At 39.1% G+C, this 17,518-nt stretch overlaps 1 protein-coding gene across 2 annotated transcripts in view; it reads right to left on the bottom strand.

Annotated features, from left to right (window-relative positions):
* The window catches only part of PRKG1 (protein kinase cGMP-dependent 1), a 508,935-nt gene that overhangs the window by 190,496 nt on the left and 300,921 nt on the right, over window positions 1–17,518 (bottom strand). For both annotated transcript variants that reach the window (XM_055721117.1, XM_005446262.4), the window contains exon 4: window positions 4,584–4,689. In XM_055721117.1, coding sequence (XP_055577092.1) covers window positions 4,584–4,689 — 106 coding nt within the window. The remainder of the gene's footprint in view (window positions 1–4,583; window positions 4,690–17,518) is intronic.

The raw sequence follows: 17,518 nt of genomic DNA, 5'->3' as shown, positions 1-17,518 counted from the left end.
CATCTTTTATTTCCTGGACAAATTTATTTTATAAATAGCTGTTTCCTTAACTGAAATATTCTGACTTGCTTAAATGGAATTATTTTAGTACAGGCTTGAGAAGGAAATCATTCTAATGTTGTTACAGTGAAAATTACAGTGAGATGTACAGTTGATTCTGGCATAGCTGTAACCTCCACTGTTGCTCTTTCTTGCTTGCATAAGGGCAAATATATTCCATGATATACAGAAAGCACAATGCTGTGTAAAAACTAAATGCTAAAAAAACCCCTATACCATTAAGAGTTACTGAATGTACGGCACAATGTTATATTTTAACGTTTTACTGTTAGCTACACTACAATCTAGCTTGATCGAGCACTGATTTAAACCCATAACGAGCTACTGAAAATCTGCGTTTCAAAGGGAATCATTGCTATGATTTTTCATTCAGTATATACACAGGGATCAAAAAATAGTCTGGATTTTCGATCCCTTACTTGAAGCAAGTGCTGCTAGGGAATTAGGCCATCTTTTGATCACTTCAAGGATCAGCTGCTGACTTTACAAGCAGCAGAAAGGGATATACATACCAGTTCCTCCTAAATACTATGAAAAAGAGGATGTTCACTTGCTCCTTACCCCAGTCCAGGGGTCCTCACACTCTTTAACCAGGGGTCGGGCGCGCGGATGAAGTGGCAGGCAGTCATCTGCGGCTGCTTGGTTTCCCCCCCAACCCCTGGCGCGGGGGTTCTGTAAATACTGGGGGCCGGATTGAGGACCCTGGGAGGCCGTACCCAGCCCATGGGCTGTAGTTTGAGGACCCCTGCTCCAGTCTATTGCAGTTGATTTCTGTAAATCCAAAGAGTTATCTCAAGTTTTGTAACCCAAGAAAACTATGCACTACTATTCCTTAGAGAAAACCAGGAGACAGCCTTCTGGCCCAGGACCCATTGGGATGGCAGACCTGGATTTCTTAACCAGGACGTACTTTTTAGGGTTTCCTTACGGCATTCAGAAGAAAGCACTGGACTATACATACTCTGGACATAAATGGGTGAAACTAAGAGAAAGTAGCTGACGTGTGTATGTTCCTTCTGTGGAAAAACAACAAAACACAACACTGGTTGTGGGGTAGTATTTCATACAATGACTGCAAGAGCCCCCCTAATAATACCAGTGATGAGACTGCACTTATTTTCAGCAAGATAAACAAGAATACATGAATAGTCTTATTTCACCCCCAAAACCTTAATGTCTACTGTATTTTGCTCATACATGAAAATATGTTACTGAAGATGATGACCATTTTGTTATTGTGACTAATGACAAGAACAGAAAGGGTTTTAGACCAATTTCAGCAGAAGGTAATGCTGTCCAATCCCACTGACTTTTCTTTGAACAAGTACTGTTTAAACCTTTTTTTATTCTATTCCATTTGATTTCTTAACAAGATCATTTTTATTAACTTCTTAATGTATGAAAGAAAATGGGAAAAAAAACCCAAAGAATAAGGTTAACAATTTATATACTCCTTGTTTTCAAGATTTAACTTTTTTTCCTTAAAAAGATTTAGAATGAAAACATCCTTAAAAATGAACATTTAATGTAATAAATCGAATTTATTTGAGCTTGAGCTAGCTATTCATGAACAGAGTCCAGCTAACTGGGAGACACAATGGGGCAGATACCATTTTGTAATGACCTTCCTATAGCTATTCTGCCCCATGCTACAATCACTGCATAGGAAAAAAATCTCTTCCTAAATTCAAACTGTAAGATTCAAAGAAGAAAAACATTTGCTTGCCTTAGACCTTTGTAATGAGCATTAATATGTGGCTCGATACACTGTAATAGGCTGTGTCCAAGAAGCTCAGACACAGTGTGAGAAAACACTTCTCTGTTTCTTCCTCACACTTTGCTTTAAAATTAAAGGTGGGCAGGCTCTGTGAAACCTGCATCCATATTAATCTTGACAATCTTCTACAGAATCTCTATTAAAGCTCACAGCTTAAGAGCTTAATGTGTGCACAGTTTCCGCTTTGAAAGAGAGCCAGAAGCTCCAGCCTCCAGAACTGATCTTTTATTTTTTTGTTTCATTCACTAGCATACAAGAAAGGCCAGTGCTTGTTAGCATGTGAATTTATGATTTTTTAAACCCTTTCAGTATGGAAACAGGTTTTGTTTCCTCTTCTGAGTTTGCTTGTTAATAACCATAAACTAAGACACCTGGAAAAAGCTAGACTTTGATGCCTACACTTTCATGTCATCTCTGAGTAGCAGAACATCTCCATGGAGCTCCTGGTCCTCTCTAGAGAAACATCTTGTCACATCAGAGGCCATGCTTCCTGGCCAATTATTTGTTTCATTATTTTATTTTTATTCATGACTGAAAACCATCACAGGTGAAACTCCAGGCCACAAGGAGAAGTGAGGAGGAGGGATGTCAACCCAGTCAAGAACAAGTGTAGTGAGTTGGGCAGGTCTCTGCTCTCTGATCTAAGTGGCTAATGGTGCCCCAGCTTCGATTCATTCCTCACCTGTCATCCTGGCTGAGCTGTGGTACAGCTGCACTTGTGCCCTGGGTATCGGTCCTACGGGATCACCTTCCTGGCTCCATGTGCCCTGCCCTATCCCTAAAGCCTTGCCTGGACACCCTGTGAGACAGCCCAATTTTGTGACTCCCCAACATCATCACCGAGATTTAGTTTGTGTGTGTGTGTTTACATATATACATGTGTGTTTACATATATACACACACAAAAAGGAGGTTGTAGCGAGGTGGGGGTCAGTCTCTCCTCCCAGCTAACAAGCGACAGGACAAGAGAAAACAGCCTCAAGTTGCGCCAGAGAGGTTTAGGTTGGGTATTAGGAAACATTTCTTCACCAAAAAAGTTTTCAAGCACTGGAACAGGCTGCCCAGGGAGGCGATGGAATCACCATCCCTGGACGTTTTTAAAAGATGTGTAGATGTGGCACTTAGGGACATGGTTTAGTGGTGGACTTGGCAGTGCTGGGTTAATGGTTGGACTCAATGATCTTAAATGTTTTTCCAATCTAAACAATTCTATGATTCTGTGACTTGTATTCTTTCTCTAGATATTTTTATATATTATATATTAAAGAATAGTTATATTATGATGGTAATTATTATAATTATTAATTTTTATTGTTTTTCTAAGTCCTTTTCTCTTCCAATACTAACTGGAGAAAAACTAATTTAAAGTTGAAGGAATACAAGCTACTTCTTGATTTTATGTTACTACATGTCCAAGTGAATGTACTGCACATGTTTTTCCAATTTCAGAAATCTTATGTTTGAAAACACATAAAAAAGCAAGTCAGAAACAAAAGCAGATCAAGCACATGACATGGCAGGGCTAAAGTTAGTATGCCTGCTTTAGGGAGACTCGTCACCTGTCATCTGATATGGCTGTATGGGATTAGTTTTTCATCCAAAACATGCTTTTAAGAAGGTATATCATTACTCAAGTCATTAGTTTGCAAACTAAGACCTTCTAGATCTGACAACAGCACTTTTCCCCCAAAACCTCTCTCTGGAAAAAAAGATGCAGCTTCTGGAAATTAAGCAATTAATTGCTAAAACATTCCCCTATGTTGAAAATCAGCTGCACCCTAAATAAAAAAGAAAATGAGTAAAGCTTTTCCCTAGAGAAAGGTGAAAAGGAGGCCAAATCTGAAGGATTTTGATCACATCCCCACTCACTATCAAAAGAAATCTTCTCTTGGATATGATTTTACCCCTCGCACTGCTTCTGCACAGCAAAACATTGTCAGTTCCCGGGGGGGAATGATGCAGCGGGGAATGTTTTGATCTGGGACAAGCCTGGTGTAGTAACATTTTAGTAACGATGGGATTACTTACAGCATCACATTGACCTGGGTGATTTTTTTTCTCTGGAATTCCATGACATTATGCTTCTATTTGGGATTATTTTGCTGACATGAAACACAGCGCAGTCCTCACTGCTATGGCACACTGAGAAATTAGACACTGGTTTGGTAATGGAGGGTATGTTCAAGTTTGAGATGGCATCTGGCAGCGCAAACTGAAGGAAAGTTTGAGAGAGTCAAATTTAAGGAGTGAAGAGACTTGGCTTTATGCCTTTCTTGTTACTCATTTAACCTTCATTTTACAGCAGCCTAAAGTTTTTGCTTGTCTAGAAACTTGCCTTTTACTTCTAGAAGCACAAGAACACACTTTGAATGGACTTGCTTCTTTCTACAACAATTTACAAACCAGATTTTTCCCAGGGGAGGGTGTAGGGTTTTTTTAAATAAGGTACACTTAGTATGACTCATATTAAAGCTTCTTCTCTTACACCTGGCTTTGTTACTCTTTGCCAATGAGTAACTCACAGCGGCAATGAAACTAAGCTGCAGCAGGACTCCCCCTGGGGCTCGCCTTCCTTTCAAGTGGAGGATACAGCTTACGGATGGTTAAACAGCAAATTAAAAAAAAAAAAAAAAAAAAAAAAAAGATATGAGAAGGAAACAAATCAAATACTGCACTCACAAAAAAAGTCAAAAGATGAGGACGGCAGTTTCACTGTATTTTTTCATAAAGTAAACAAGTGTCATACCTTTTTAAAAATTCCATATACTCAGTATGCTTGATGAGGCCTGTCCTCATCATTATTGTTTGAAAACATTGCCGATCAATAGCCCAAAGTTTCACATTTACGAGAGCTGGAAAAAACAAGACAAGGGGAAAATGTAATTAGCAAAATGTCAAAATTTGAAAAACCTTTTGTGAACTGCAGAGGAATGAATTCATTCATGAGAAAGCACGAAAATGGGTACACACTGCAAAATAGTAACATAAAACTCATTCACCGGAAATGGACTAAGCATGCACTGAAATGATCTGAAATATCCTCAGGTTTAGCTGTAGTGCATGGGCTTTTGGAAAGATCACCTAAAAGCAACTGCGAGATGAGAAGAAATCAATGCAGGCTGAAAGCAAGCAAAAAATAGGGGGTCAGTTCATCGAAACCTGGGACATATGATTGCCTGTGACACTGAGTGATCTGGGGAGATTTTTTAGTGCATTATCCTGTTTCTGAGACAGCAAAATTCATTAAGGTTTCATCCAACTCCCAAAGCAGATAACAAATTTCTCCTTGACCTTGAGAGATTTGCCAGAACCAATTCCTGTTATATCCTAACAATTGAACAACTCCCAATTCTGGAAAGTCTGAGTAATTTTTTTTTCCAATTTTAGTTTTCAGGTCTCTGATATATTCCAAGACTTCAATGTTACACACCATATGCTACATCATATACTTCAGAAGTGAAGTCCCATTGTAAAGACAGGTATAACAGATTACCATTGCATAAAGTACAGATACTCAAAGAAACCAGGATCATGTGAGTTGGATGCGCAGAACCCCAAGTGGTCCATGTTTTCATCTCAGATGTGGCTTGGAGTTTATAATAGAGCTTCTCCTTAGAGAAACAGTTTAATTAAACAAAACTACTCTAAAGACCTCTGCACTTGTACTGATATTTTTTTCATGGAGTAATGGCAATATATTTCAACCCCATATCCCATTTCACTACAGGAAACAGAAATGAGCAAAATGACTTTCAGCAAAATATTTACCAATATTCCCACCAATAAAAATCCAAGAAATTACTTTGCTTTTATTTCCTGGTCCTTTACTTCACAAACACCCCATTCAATAAGTATTTATCCCTAACTGCATCTGCAGGATGAAAAACCCTCAAAGTGCAAATTCAAATTTTTCTTCTCAAATTGCACTGCAGAGTTAAGTGAATGCACCACAAAATTTAAAACCTGTTCTCATTTTCAAGACAGAAACTCATTTTTGAGAAGCATTTTTAGCATTATAATAAAACTGATGGGAAAAAAAGACATGACTATAGTATGAGGGATTTCTGTAAAAAAAATTAGTCTTTCACTCTCTTCAAAGTGGAAGAGACAATTAACATGAATGGCATTCCTATTTTTCTGGAGTTTTACTGTCTTCTGCAAAATAGGGGGTTTAATTGATTATTAGATGAGCTCTATCTTAAGAAAAAATTAGTATCATTGTACAGGGTATGTTGGGGGATTCACTGAAAAGGATGGTCTCTTGCTGTACTGGCTAAGGATGATGAGGGTTGATATGAAGTCACTAAATCTCAGCAAAATCCCAGTAAATTAACTGAAAGAAGGAAAAGATACCTTGTAAAGTAGGTGCCTTCTATCTAGGTGAAAAAATGTAGGGGATTTCAGCCTGCCTGGCTGTTTCGGGATGGTTTGCATTCAGTGTAATGTATGATTACCACACAAAGCGAAAAGGCAACTTGGTCATGACTGGCAAAAACACTGATAAGTAAGTATTTTTAAAAAAAGATGTAGTGAATGTACAAATAACAAACAAATAAAGAGTTTATACATCCTTTTGTTTGGAGCAAAATATCCAACAGCATTGCAGTGTCCTATCATGAACATGTACCATAAACACATCTTACTTGTTCCTTAAAAGCACTTTCTCCAAAGTACAGCCAACTTCTAGAGTACAATGAAAGTTTTCACCTATATTTCTTTCATACAGTCTTTATAGCGAAGGCATGACTGCTAAGCTGACACCATTAGCTGAGTAAGCTTGGAAGATAGCAAATACATAAATTCACCTTCTTTTTTTCTATTGTGTCATGTAATTATGAAAGACCTTCCTTTAAATAATTCTGTCTGCTGCTGCTTCCCAATGTGTTTTAATAGATTCATCATCTTAGGTAAACAAGTAGCTCTGAAAAATGAAAAGGTTTCATCCCGGTCTCAATCCAGGCCAGCTGGTCCATAACAGACACATCCGATTGGCACCTGGGACCAGACTTGTGTCGGAGTCCATCAGAGTGTTTAAGAGCATGGCCTCCAAAGGGCAGAGTCCCCATCCTTGGCTTGTCAGATGCATTTATAGGCTGTATGTCATTATGCCTTAAATCTGTGACAGATGGCAACCAGCTAACTCTTATTTTTCATGTGCACAGTGGATAGCGAAGGTACTCAGTGGATCTTCCTTCCTGCAGTGGGTTCAGATATAGCTGCAAAGATACCACCTGTCTCTGAGGTCCACAGGGGTACCACTAAGCCAGATAAGCGGTGGACACTTACTCTCCTCTGATTCCCACATGCTTTACAAAGCACAGCATCCTATTTGATATCAATCCCCAAAGACCAGAACCAGTCACTGCTACATGGCCCGTGCCCAGTATGTTCTCACATGGTCTCTTAATGCACTTAGGTAAATGGCAAATATAATTTAGCACCTCTCGAGTAAAATGAAGATCCATTTATTCCTGCTAGAAATTGTTCTGTTAAAACAAATCTCTGTAGCTGGCAATCTTCATGGAAGCACAGGACCAGAGGCTTACGAGTCACATTCCCCTGAAAGTACCCTCTAGTAACCCAAGTTATAGATATAGATACAACCATATTTATATAAGACTATATATACAAAACTACATACACACATTTATATATAAAATGTATGTGATATTTTATAATTGTACATTATTATATACTATAAAATGTAGATTTCAATGTATCCATATGTATATCTCCTCATTATACATACAGCAGTGTACCAGCCCACTCACAAAGACCACGCAGCTCAGGAAAAGTTAAGTGCAGACAATGCACTTCTGTACTGCTAATTATAATTACTACTCATACTTTATATTCACATTTATCCTGCCTAATGATAAACAGATGTTTTAATAATGGATAATCACAGCAGAGCTTTAAATGTCAATAAGACCCTTCTAATCAGGTATGAGCATAATCTCCTGTTATGCTTAAAATCCTCTGTAAACATGTTAGAGGGTTATTGAAGGAACAGTATGAATTCTGTAAGATTTGACGATATTAACAACTTCAAAGAGATATATTTATGAGTGCCCTGAAATGCAAAATATGTATATGGGACGTATACCACAAAGTCAATTCTGCCCTGAATAACTGAGTTGTAACAGATACACACACAGGCGATGCAGAGATTTTCTTTTCTGTCCCTCTGCAAAGAACGTGATGGATGTAAAGGTAAAATTATCTATGAAGCATGATTTCAGGAGAATATCTTATTCTCTGATTGCAAGAACTACAATCGTAAAGGAATATGACAACATGAAAATAGATGTGTGCCCATTTATCTGTAATGGGACTTTCCTGAGACTAGTCAATAATATAAACCACAATACCTCAATCAAAGCAGCTAAACTGGAATTATACTAAAATCAAAGTTTTTTGCCTCTTCTACACTTTTTCATATGATAGTTATAGCTGGGGTTTCGTTTTACCTTTGTAACAAAGCATAACATGATCATTGATGATCCAAGAAGCCACCAAGATTTTGGCTGGCACACAAAAAAAGCAGCAACATTGTAAGGCAGCAATATGCATGCTCACAAACTAAGGTATATTATAAAATATGCATTTTTCATAAACACACCTCCTTCACTTGGAGGCACAGATAAAAACAGGGATGCTCACGATTGGGACCTCTAAATGATTGTTTATATAGTACCACCATTGCATTTTTAGGAGCTACAGCTCCCCAGGTGAGGGTATCAGATGATGCTGGGCAGTCTGCAGTCAATGCAGAATATTTTAATTCTGTGTCAGAGGTGAGCAATCCCATCAAATCAAGGATTTGGCGTGAGCTCCTAACAAAGGCACTAGATAATTAGAAAAACACAGTTAAAGCACTGAGTAGCTAAATTAACCTCATCAAAGGCACAACTACTTCTGCTTTCCAGAAAGATTTCCTTTGAGAAACAGATGCATCTGAATCTAAAACTCCAGGTGAAAGTGATGCAGTGCAAGGGCTGAAATCAAAACAAAATGCCCCTAGATAAACAGCAAAGAGCAGTGAGAGCTGAAGCAAAATAATCAAGATTTCATGGGTCAAAAAGGGACAGGGGTGGAGATTCTATCACTAAAGTTTAAATTTGAAGTGTTCATTGTGGTCAATATTTAATTTGTGATAAGAAATTGACTGAAATTATTTGAAATAATAATTTCAGTGTATGAGCTGCACCCCTCTCTATGCCAAAATCGCTGATCTAAACAAATAAAAAATTTCAATAAACAATTTCAAACTTCTAAGTTTTCTTCCTATTCATTTACCTGGGAAACCTATGAAAATATATCCTGTTTTAAACAGGTGAAAATACACCCCCAGGGATACAGAGTCCCCAACACAACCCAAACCTTGGGCTTCATTCTGGCTGGTTGTGTCCACTGGCTTGTTTGTGTGCTGGGAGGCCTTTGAACATAAACCAAGGCAAGATAAAGGTATTTTCCCTGGTTTTGAAGGATCACATGTGCGTATCTTTCATGATGCAGCACAAACCCGATGGATTCAGCAGCTCAGACCCTCTCTGAGTGTTTTCTCAGGGCCCAAGGCAGGGCACAGTTTCAGGGTGATGCAAATGAGGAAAACTAAAAGCAGATTAGGTTGCAGCCAGTCTCAAGCTGAACCTGCACATCTTCCCACCTCCCAGTGGGATTTCACCACCGGCCCATACACAGCCACAGTCCCCGCAGGGCCACCCCAGCGCCTGGCACTGCTGGGTCAGAGATGGAGGGACGCTGGGGAGGGCAGACAGGCACAGGACATGGCACCAAGGAAAGCCAGAAGGTCGCCTTTCTCCTGCTTGGCTTTGCACTCTTAAAAGATGTTTGCAATATTTTGGCTTTGATATGCCTCCTTCTGAAACCACAGCACTGTGTTTTACACTGCAATTTTTATCTGGTCTTTACTGTATATACAGTATATATATATATATTGGTGTCAATAGTGGCATAATAATACATACTTCCAAAAAAATTAGAGAAAATATTCAGATTTTCTCCATCTATTGCACTAAATAATAGGGTCTATTCATTATTGATCCTCTCCGAGGCTTAATTCTCTTGATTTTTAATACCGCTGTCATGCCCCAGGCCTGCTGAAGGACAAAGTTTTTGCTCTTTTGCTTCTTTTCTTCTTGTGGACCCAGCAGCTGAAAATCATGAACTTCAGGCTCAGATCCGAGCTACTCCTTTTCTCTGCACCACACACAAAGGCAGTGAAAGGGGGGGGGGGGGGGAAACAACTGCGAAGTTTTATGTGAAAAAAGAATTTACAAAAGAGCAACATGAGCATTACTTATGTTGTATTTGTTATATAATATTATATATTACATGCTAATATAGCTGGGGAAGTCCTTCAGGTGCATTTGCTAAGATGCACCTGCAAAACAAAGCATAAATTTGCACAGCATTATCGGAAAACTATCTCCCCAATATGGATTTTAAGCACAGGTCGCTTTCCTGCAAAGCCAGGTTAATCACAAAATGTCCTTTTAACCACAGCAGTGCAGCAAAGATTCATCAGTAAAACATTAAAATGTGCTTTAAATCCTTAAAATCAGAACAAACGTGAGAGCAGTGCCCAGGCAGGTGTATTATTTCAAAGCGGAACACAATACTAATATGGCCCTGCAATCCTTTAGCATTCCCTTCCCAAGTTTCTACATGCTCAGTGAAGCCTTCGCAAGTTTTTCAAGGATCACTGAGTGAACCATCCTCAGCTCAGGTGCTCGCTCATGGCGTTATCAGACCCCAAACTTTTTAATGCCTTGTACTGTAAGCCAGAATTCATCACCTCACTTTTGCTTTTAGGCTATTTTATTCAAATAACTTGTTCGTTTCTCCACCCAGGAAAGCCTCAGGCCAAGAAACAGCAGCATCTTCATGTCCTTAAGGCCTTTCCAGTAGCCATGGTACAGGAAATTTCCACTCAAACTTAAGCATCCTCCCCCCAGGTTTGACTTTGCAGGGATTATTGCGCAAATTACTGTTGGGGAGAAGAGAGTCATTTCCAGTTACTTGTGTTTCATCATGTGTATCATATCAAATGATGACGAAAAGCACATTTAACTAAACAGAAGGAGCACACTGAATTATTTCACCCCACCAAACACACTGTGGATCACGAAAAAGACCCCAGCAGACTCCATTTCAGGATACAGCATGGTGCGACGCACAGGGGATGTATTTAACAGCTGGAGCAACAGTAAATTTTTCTATTCTCAGATGTTTCTGTTTGAAGTTTCTCACAACTATGGCACTGGTACAATGACAACTTTATCCCGATGCTATCCGTTTTCCCAATAGGTCCTTTTCTGTAACTCTCCAGGGGATTTTGTCACCTCATACCGTGCAAACCAAGGGACAATTTTAAATTTGGTAAAGAAAAGATGCATCATTCAAGCAGAGAAAGATAAACATTTAAATATACTTTTTCTCCCAGCATGGATTTTATCCGTGTGCTCCTAAACTGGGACAGTTTGTTAAAAACAGTGTTTCATAATAAAAAATGAAAACATTCCTAGAGAAGCAGGAGAAAATACTAGAATTTTATTGCATTCCCAGGCCAGAGCTGTGGCTGCTCCTGGCACACAGAGCATGGAACCATAACTGAGGAGAACTAAGAAGAAGAAAAAAAAAAAAAAAAAAAAGGAAAAAAAAAAGAAAAGAAAAAAAATGGCAAAAGGCTTCCTGTGGGCCTAAACCTAATTCTAATGGTGGAGAACAGGATCGGGATGATTTTGGTTGCCCAGGGCTTAGTGCAGAAGGATGCTCAATGCTGGCGTTACAGCAGTGTTTCATACCACGTAGTGAATTTTTAGGGTGCAGTGTCAGAATGGCAGCAGGGCACTACAACCACAGTCCTCCTCATGGTGCTGGGCTAAAAATGGGGTTTTTTTGCCTGCACAGTGGCAATTCTGCACTGCAGCATAGGTGCAGGATGAGCCTGTATCATTTCCATCTGCCTCTTTGTGGAGTGCCCATTTGGTAATGGTCTTCAAAGCAGAGGTCAAAAATGCACTTCTATGAGTGCCTGAAACAACGATCATACTGCTATGTCCTGAATTACGTAGAGGCAGATTTCATCTTTACTGTGATCTTTTAAATTTTTTATTCCTGTATCCCTCCCTGAGATTAACTTGAATTTTGATGACAAAAACATCTCTATTATATGCATTACAAAACCCCATTGTGCAGAAGTTCCTGAGCTGTATTGCTCATGTAGAGGACAGACGGTAACTGCTGTTTCAAAGGCAACAACTGCTTGAATAGTTGAGCTCTTTTCAGGCCATCAATATTTTTTTTTAATTTGGATTTGCCTGACCTTTCAATAAAAAAAAAAAAAAAAAAAGCCTCTGCTTTACCATGGAAAGGTGCACTTAGCACCGTGCACAACGTATCCCAGCCTCTCCCCCTTGGCACCAGACCCCACCTCAGTGCCTATCGCTGAGGAACGAAGGCAAGGAAATCCTCAACACTTCAGCGCGACTACACCCACGTTTACAGCAAGAGATGCTCTTGCATGTGTAGCTGGGACTATCTGTCATTAGAATGAGCTAGCAATCATGAGACACCTCACAGGAGGATGCTGTACCCATGCATGTTACCTCTAATTCATGTCCCAAGCCTCCTGGCAGGTGCTGCTTGATACTCACCTACATGCGGTGTAGATACACATAAAGTAACTTCCATTTTGCACAAGAGACAAGTACTTTTTCTTTTGAAAACCACACACACTGTTTGCACTTTCATAGTACCTAAAGTACAAGCCCATCCTGAATCACATTTTGGAATCAAGACCACTGCAGACTTTAAAAAAATGGGCATTATTTCATACTAAAAGGATGAACCATGTAAAAACAGATTAATGGGCAAGTCTGTGAATTATATTACTTTCTAAATGACTGGTTTTGGCTGCTGTTTAAGCACTGGTCTCAGCGGTGACTAATAACATATTAAGGTTATGTGAGGAAGAAACAAAGCAGGAAGGACATGACTCAGTGAAAGTTCTCCAGATAGCTTTGCTTTCACTACAATAAACTATGAAGACCCCGGACATCCGAAGGAACTGTATACACTTTGCACAGGAATGAAGCATGCCTGGATAAGATCAGATATGACTAAGAAAATAAACTGATGGAAATTAACAAACTGCTCTTTTCCACCAGAACAAAATCACCTCTAGTATTAAAATGTCAGTGAATAGAATTTTACGGGAAATAACATTAGTGATGAAGACAGCTGAGAAAAACTGGGGCAAACAAAATGAAACGCTGCAAGTGTACTGTAGAAATGACTCAGTGGAAATTACGACCACACTTTCTGTTCATCTTTAGTAAGAAACTAGTAAACAGAATAACACCATTAGTATTTACTTATAATTAACATAATGCACGGTTGGTTCTACTGTGGGTTTGGTATGTTGTGCTGGAGAACATGGGCAGACTCCTCCTTTCACTGAAGTGACTGGGCTCTGTGGGGCCAACAAAATGGTCTATTTAAAACAAAAATGTAAAAAGGATCAATTAATCCCATTGCCCATGTTATGTTGTTATTATTCTTTGAAGGAAGGGATGCACTTGGTGGCTGAAGGACAGCGAGGGGAGACCTTTCCCATTTGTGCTGTGGTCTGGCTGTCCCTGTCATTCACATGCACAATTCAGAGGATGAGCTGGTCCTAACAGAAGCTCCCTGCATGTCTACCCCAGGGAGGCCTTGTCTCTTTGATTTTTTTTTTGCTGTGGGCGATCCCCCTTGTGAAAATCTGTATCGCAGCAGGAGAGTAATGAATATGTATAAAGAAATGGCAGCTGGGAGTTTAGCCAACTCGTGCAACCCCTGAGGCCCTTTTAAAGTTTCAAGCCAAATGTTGGTTGACTTCAATGAAGAGGATTTCATCCCTCCTCCTCCATCGTACGGCTTACAACCTAAAATACCCTTACAATTAAGATCTGACATCTATCAGCCAGTGCTATGTACAATAATCTACATCAGATACTACATAGGGTCCCAGGACTCTTCTTCCCAGAAGAGTGAGCTGAGTAATCCCATCTTCTGCCCTAACAACCACCTTCATCCAGCAAATCAAAGAAAACTACTTTCTCCTAATGAATTACTCAGGAATAACCCCAGCCTGGGTGTATTTATTAATTTAAGGCCCATAATATTTGGCTGAGGGTATATGTTGTAATTTTTTTTTTATCTAACCTAATTCCCAATCTTCCTATTGCCTCTCAAAAATATCTCAGTCCTCTTCTGAGGAGTCGTAATTTTTTGGCCTGAATGAGAAGTCACGACAAGGACTAATTAAGCATTATGAAAGTCTTTAATTGTATCAGGTATTTTTCCTTGGAATTTCAAAACATCCACATCATCTGTACTATAACACCTGCTAATTAGATGTCCTAATACGCTATTTTCAAGCTAACTGCTATTTTACATAACCTTTACTATGTCATCTCGTATTCATCCTTTCTGTACACGTGTACTTCTACTCTTCTTACATTCCTACGATACAGAAGTTTTTCCAGGTTTTTAATTAAACTTACTTTGTATAAGAAAGAGTTCACAAACTACTGAAGAAATTGTATTAATTATAGTATTCAATGTCCATATAAAAGATGAAAGCTGAAATAGTTCTTTAAAGTAGTTTAGGAAGAATGTATTCAGAGTAATTTGAAAGCCACAAAAAATACTTTTTGTATTTTGAGGCACTATTTTGAGTTTGATGGAGAGCGATGTGTGTTAGGTGAGATTAATGGAAAACCAACCTAATGCAGGTCAGAAGCCTAAAATTTAGTTGCTCAAAGAACTAATTCAATGCAACAAACACAAGAGGCGTTGAAGTAAAATGTCTCCAATTATCTGCAAAAGGAAAAGGAGAAAACAACCCAAATCTCTCATGGGGGTGTGAGCATTAGCTTGGGATGCATTACCTCATTGGCATGCCAAGATCATAAAAGCATTACCATGAAACCTTGTGTCTAAGAGTAATGAGCAAAGTAACATATTCACATTTTAGAGAGACCAACGAATCAGTTCCAGCTCGCTGCCTAAAGGAGCCCCAAGAGCAAAGTGAGGAAATTGAATATACCCAATTAAAGGCGGTATCTTAATACTGCCCTAATTTAGAAGGGAAGACATTGATAAATGAAGAAGCCAGTGTGGGGGAGTATTAAAAAAGCAATGGAAAAATAATAATAATATAGATATGCGGCATCTCAGAGAGTCTCCCCAGTGTGGAAACCAGTCTCCTGCAACACAGGTGGAGCAGCACCAGCAGTCTGTATTTTGGGAAGGGAGGAACTGCTCTGCTGCTAGCAAATAAAAATAGGCCAGAAGAATTGCATGGGACTTTGTAGTATGAAGGCAAAAAGCGAAAAGGTCCTAAAAGCAGAGGAAAACGCCAGGCAGCAATATCTGTGGCTCCTGGGGTCTGACCAGGAGCACTGCCAAGAGCCTTATGGAAGAATCTATAAGGACAGTATAAATACATCCCACAAGTTGTTCCATTTCTTGAAGCCATTAAGGCTGGAAAAGCATCTCTTTGATGGTCCTTCTGATGAAAGAGCCTCCTTCATACTTCTCATTTGAAAAATACACATGTTTTCGTGTTCACATTAAAAAATGATCTTGGGAAGTACAGCGGCTTGGCTAGTCAGTAAAAAAACAAATAAATACAGCGAGCAGGCAAGAAAACACAAACCTACAGGACAGAACTTGTGGTTAGGTTTTAAGATGATCTGCACAAGTTTAGAACTAGTTTGATTATTCATAAAGGGTAAAGATTTAAATGAATGATTAAAGCCAGCGATCGGTATCCTAAAGAGACATCCTATGCTTGAAAACTGTAATGGGGCTGAGTATTTTAGGAATGACTGGAAAATGCAAAAGATATTTTATAATCTATTTGAAAGAAAATATTTCTTTAAGGATACAGGGCTACCAGATGATGTCTACTTGTTAAAATAATAAAAAGATGCACACATATAACGCCTCTTCTAAAAGGAAAGCTGAAGCACTTTATAAGCACTAACTATGCCTCACAACATTTGTGAAAGCTATAAAGCACTATATATATTACTGGTACCACTGGAAAAGAAGAGACTAAAGTGTCTCTCCGTTGCTGCTAGAAAGCTTTGCTATGACTTCAGTTCTCCTGAATTCACCAGTTCTCTGGTAGACATGCCCATCTTTTCACCTCAAAAATAAGCATTGGCTCCTTCATTGCTCCATTACCACCCAAGGTAGTGCTAATACCTAAAGCCAGGTGGAAGTTATCCTCTCCCTGCTGCAAAGTCATCACCAGACCTCCAGCAGTCATGGAAAAAGGGGAAAAGGATGGTTTAAATATGTATCTTCCCAGCAAGCCACCAAGTGAGAAGGGTTCTTTCCCCCATCCTTACTCCAGGGTCTCTTACTGAGCTCTGCAACAGATCTTGATATTAAAAGACCTAAAATGAGCAGGAGGTTCAGCTTCTTTGACTGATTTTTTTTCTAAAGGACACCACACAGGTCCAAGAAATCTGCTTTCTACTCTGAGTTATCAAGAATGGTTTTGTGAGGAAGACCATTTTTTCAGAGAACTGTTTACATATAGCAAAATTAATGATACTTTCTAAAAAGTATCAAACCATTATTTTACTGCCTTTTTTTTCTCCCCAGCTTTAGGTGCTACTTAACTATTTAGCTACAAAAGTAGCACCTACAGCCAACTACCCATAAAGCATATTCGACCAGATAGATCAGCACGAAGCCATGTAGAAATCTACTTCCATAGACAGACACTCTCACAGTTCTGCACCGTGAGGTGCTTTACTTCATGAATAACAACTATAAGAATGATAAAAGTGCCATATATGCCTGTGCTATGTGTATCTAACTGACCAGGGACACCTTTCTGGCAAGATGCTTTTTATTGATTGAAAAGCCCAATTAAAGCAGCACATAGTATAGAATAGATGAGTGTTTTTCTTTCATGTAACTAGTACCAAAATATCCCTGTGCTAACTTTCTCAGCCCTACTATGCATGAAAAGTCATAACAACTCCAGAGGACAGAGTTTGCTGGAGGAGCTAATGGGATCCCCAGGGTCCCATTCACTTTTCCTGGATCTTCCCTTCTAATGCAGCTGCCCCTGGGCCACATCACAGGGTCAGATCAGTAGAGCAGCAACTCCGTATGCTTGGCTCCGGAGCTTCTGAAAGGAGGATGACACCACTGGGTTTTAGAGCTGTTTTGGAGCTTTTTACGGAAGGGGCTTTGTCATACATTTTTACTTCTTTTACATACAAGTCAGTTCAAGTGTGTCTCATGAATTTATTTTGCTACTGAAGTTCGTAGCTGCTCACTGAGGCTTTTGATATGAGAACTTAAAATGTACTCTGAAATGATGGCACAAAAAATATAAATACAAAAGAAAAGCAAAAATGCAGCTGTCCATATGTACACCAATGTAAAAGATTTTATTTTTTACCTGATGTTATTAGTAGAATTAGTAGCAAACTTCTGCTAAGCAAAAGGACATGTACATAAATGAAGGCTTTTTAAACTGTATAATATTAAGCAAAGCAATGGAATACATTATTCTGTGAATAGTGTAAAACTGATTGTGGCTGAGCCTATAATCCACTGCAGCAATGACTCTGGTGGGAC

The sequence above is a fragment of the Falco cherrug genome, chromosome 9 (genome assembly GCF_023634085.1).
Source record: "Falco cherrug isolate bFalChe1 chromosome 9, bFalChe1.pri, whole genome shotgun sequence".
Lineage (NCBI taxonomy): Eukaryota > Metazoa > Chordata > Aves > Falconiformes > Falconidae > Falco > Falco cherrug.
Note: the sequence above shows the minus strand (reverse complement) of the source record. Positions and strands in the feature narration are given on the sequence as shown.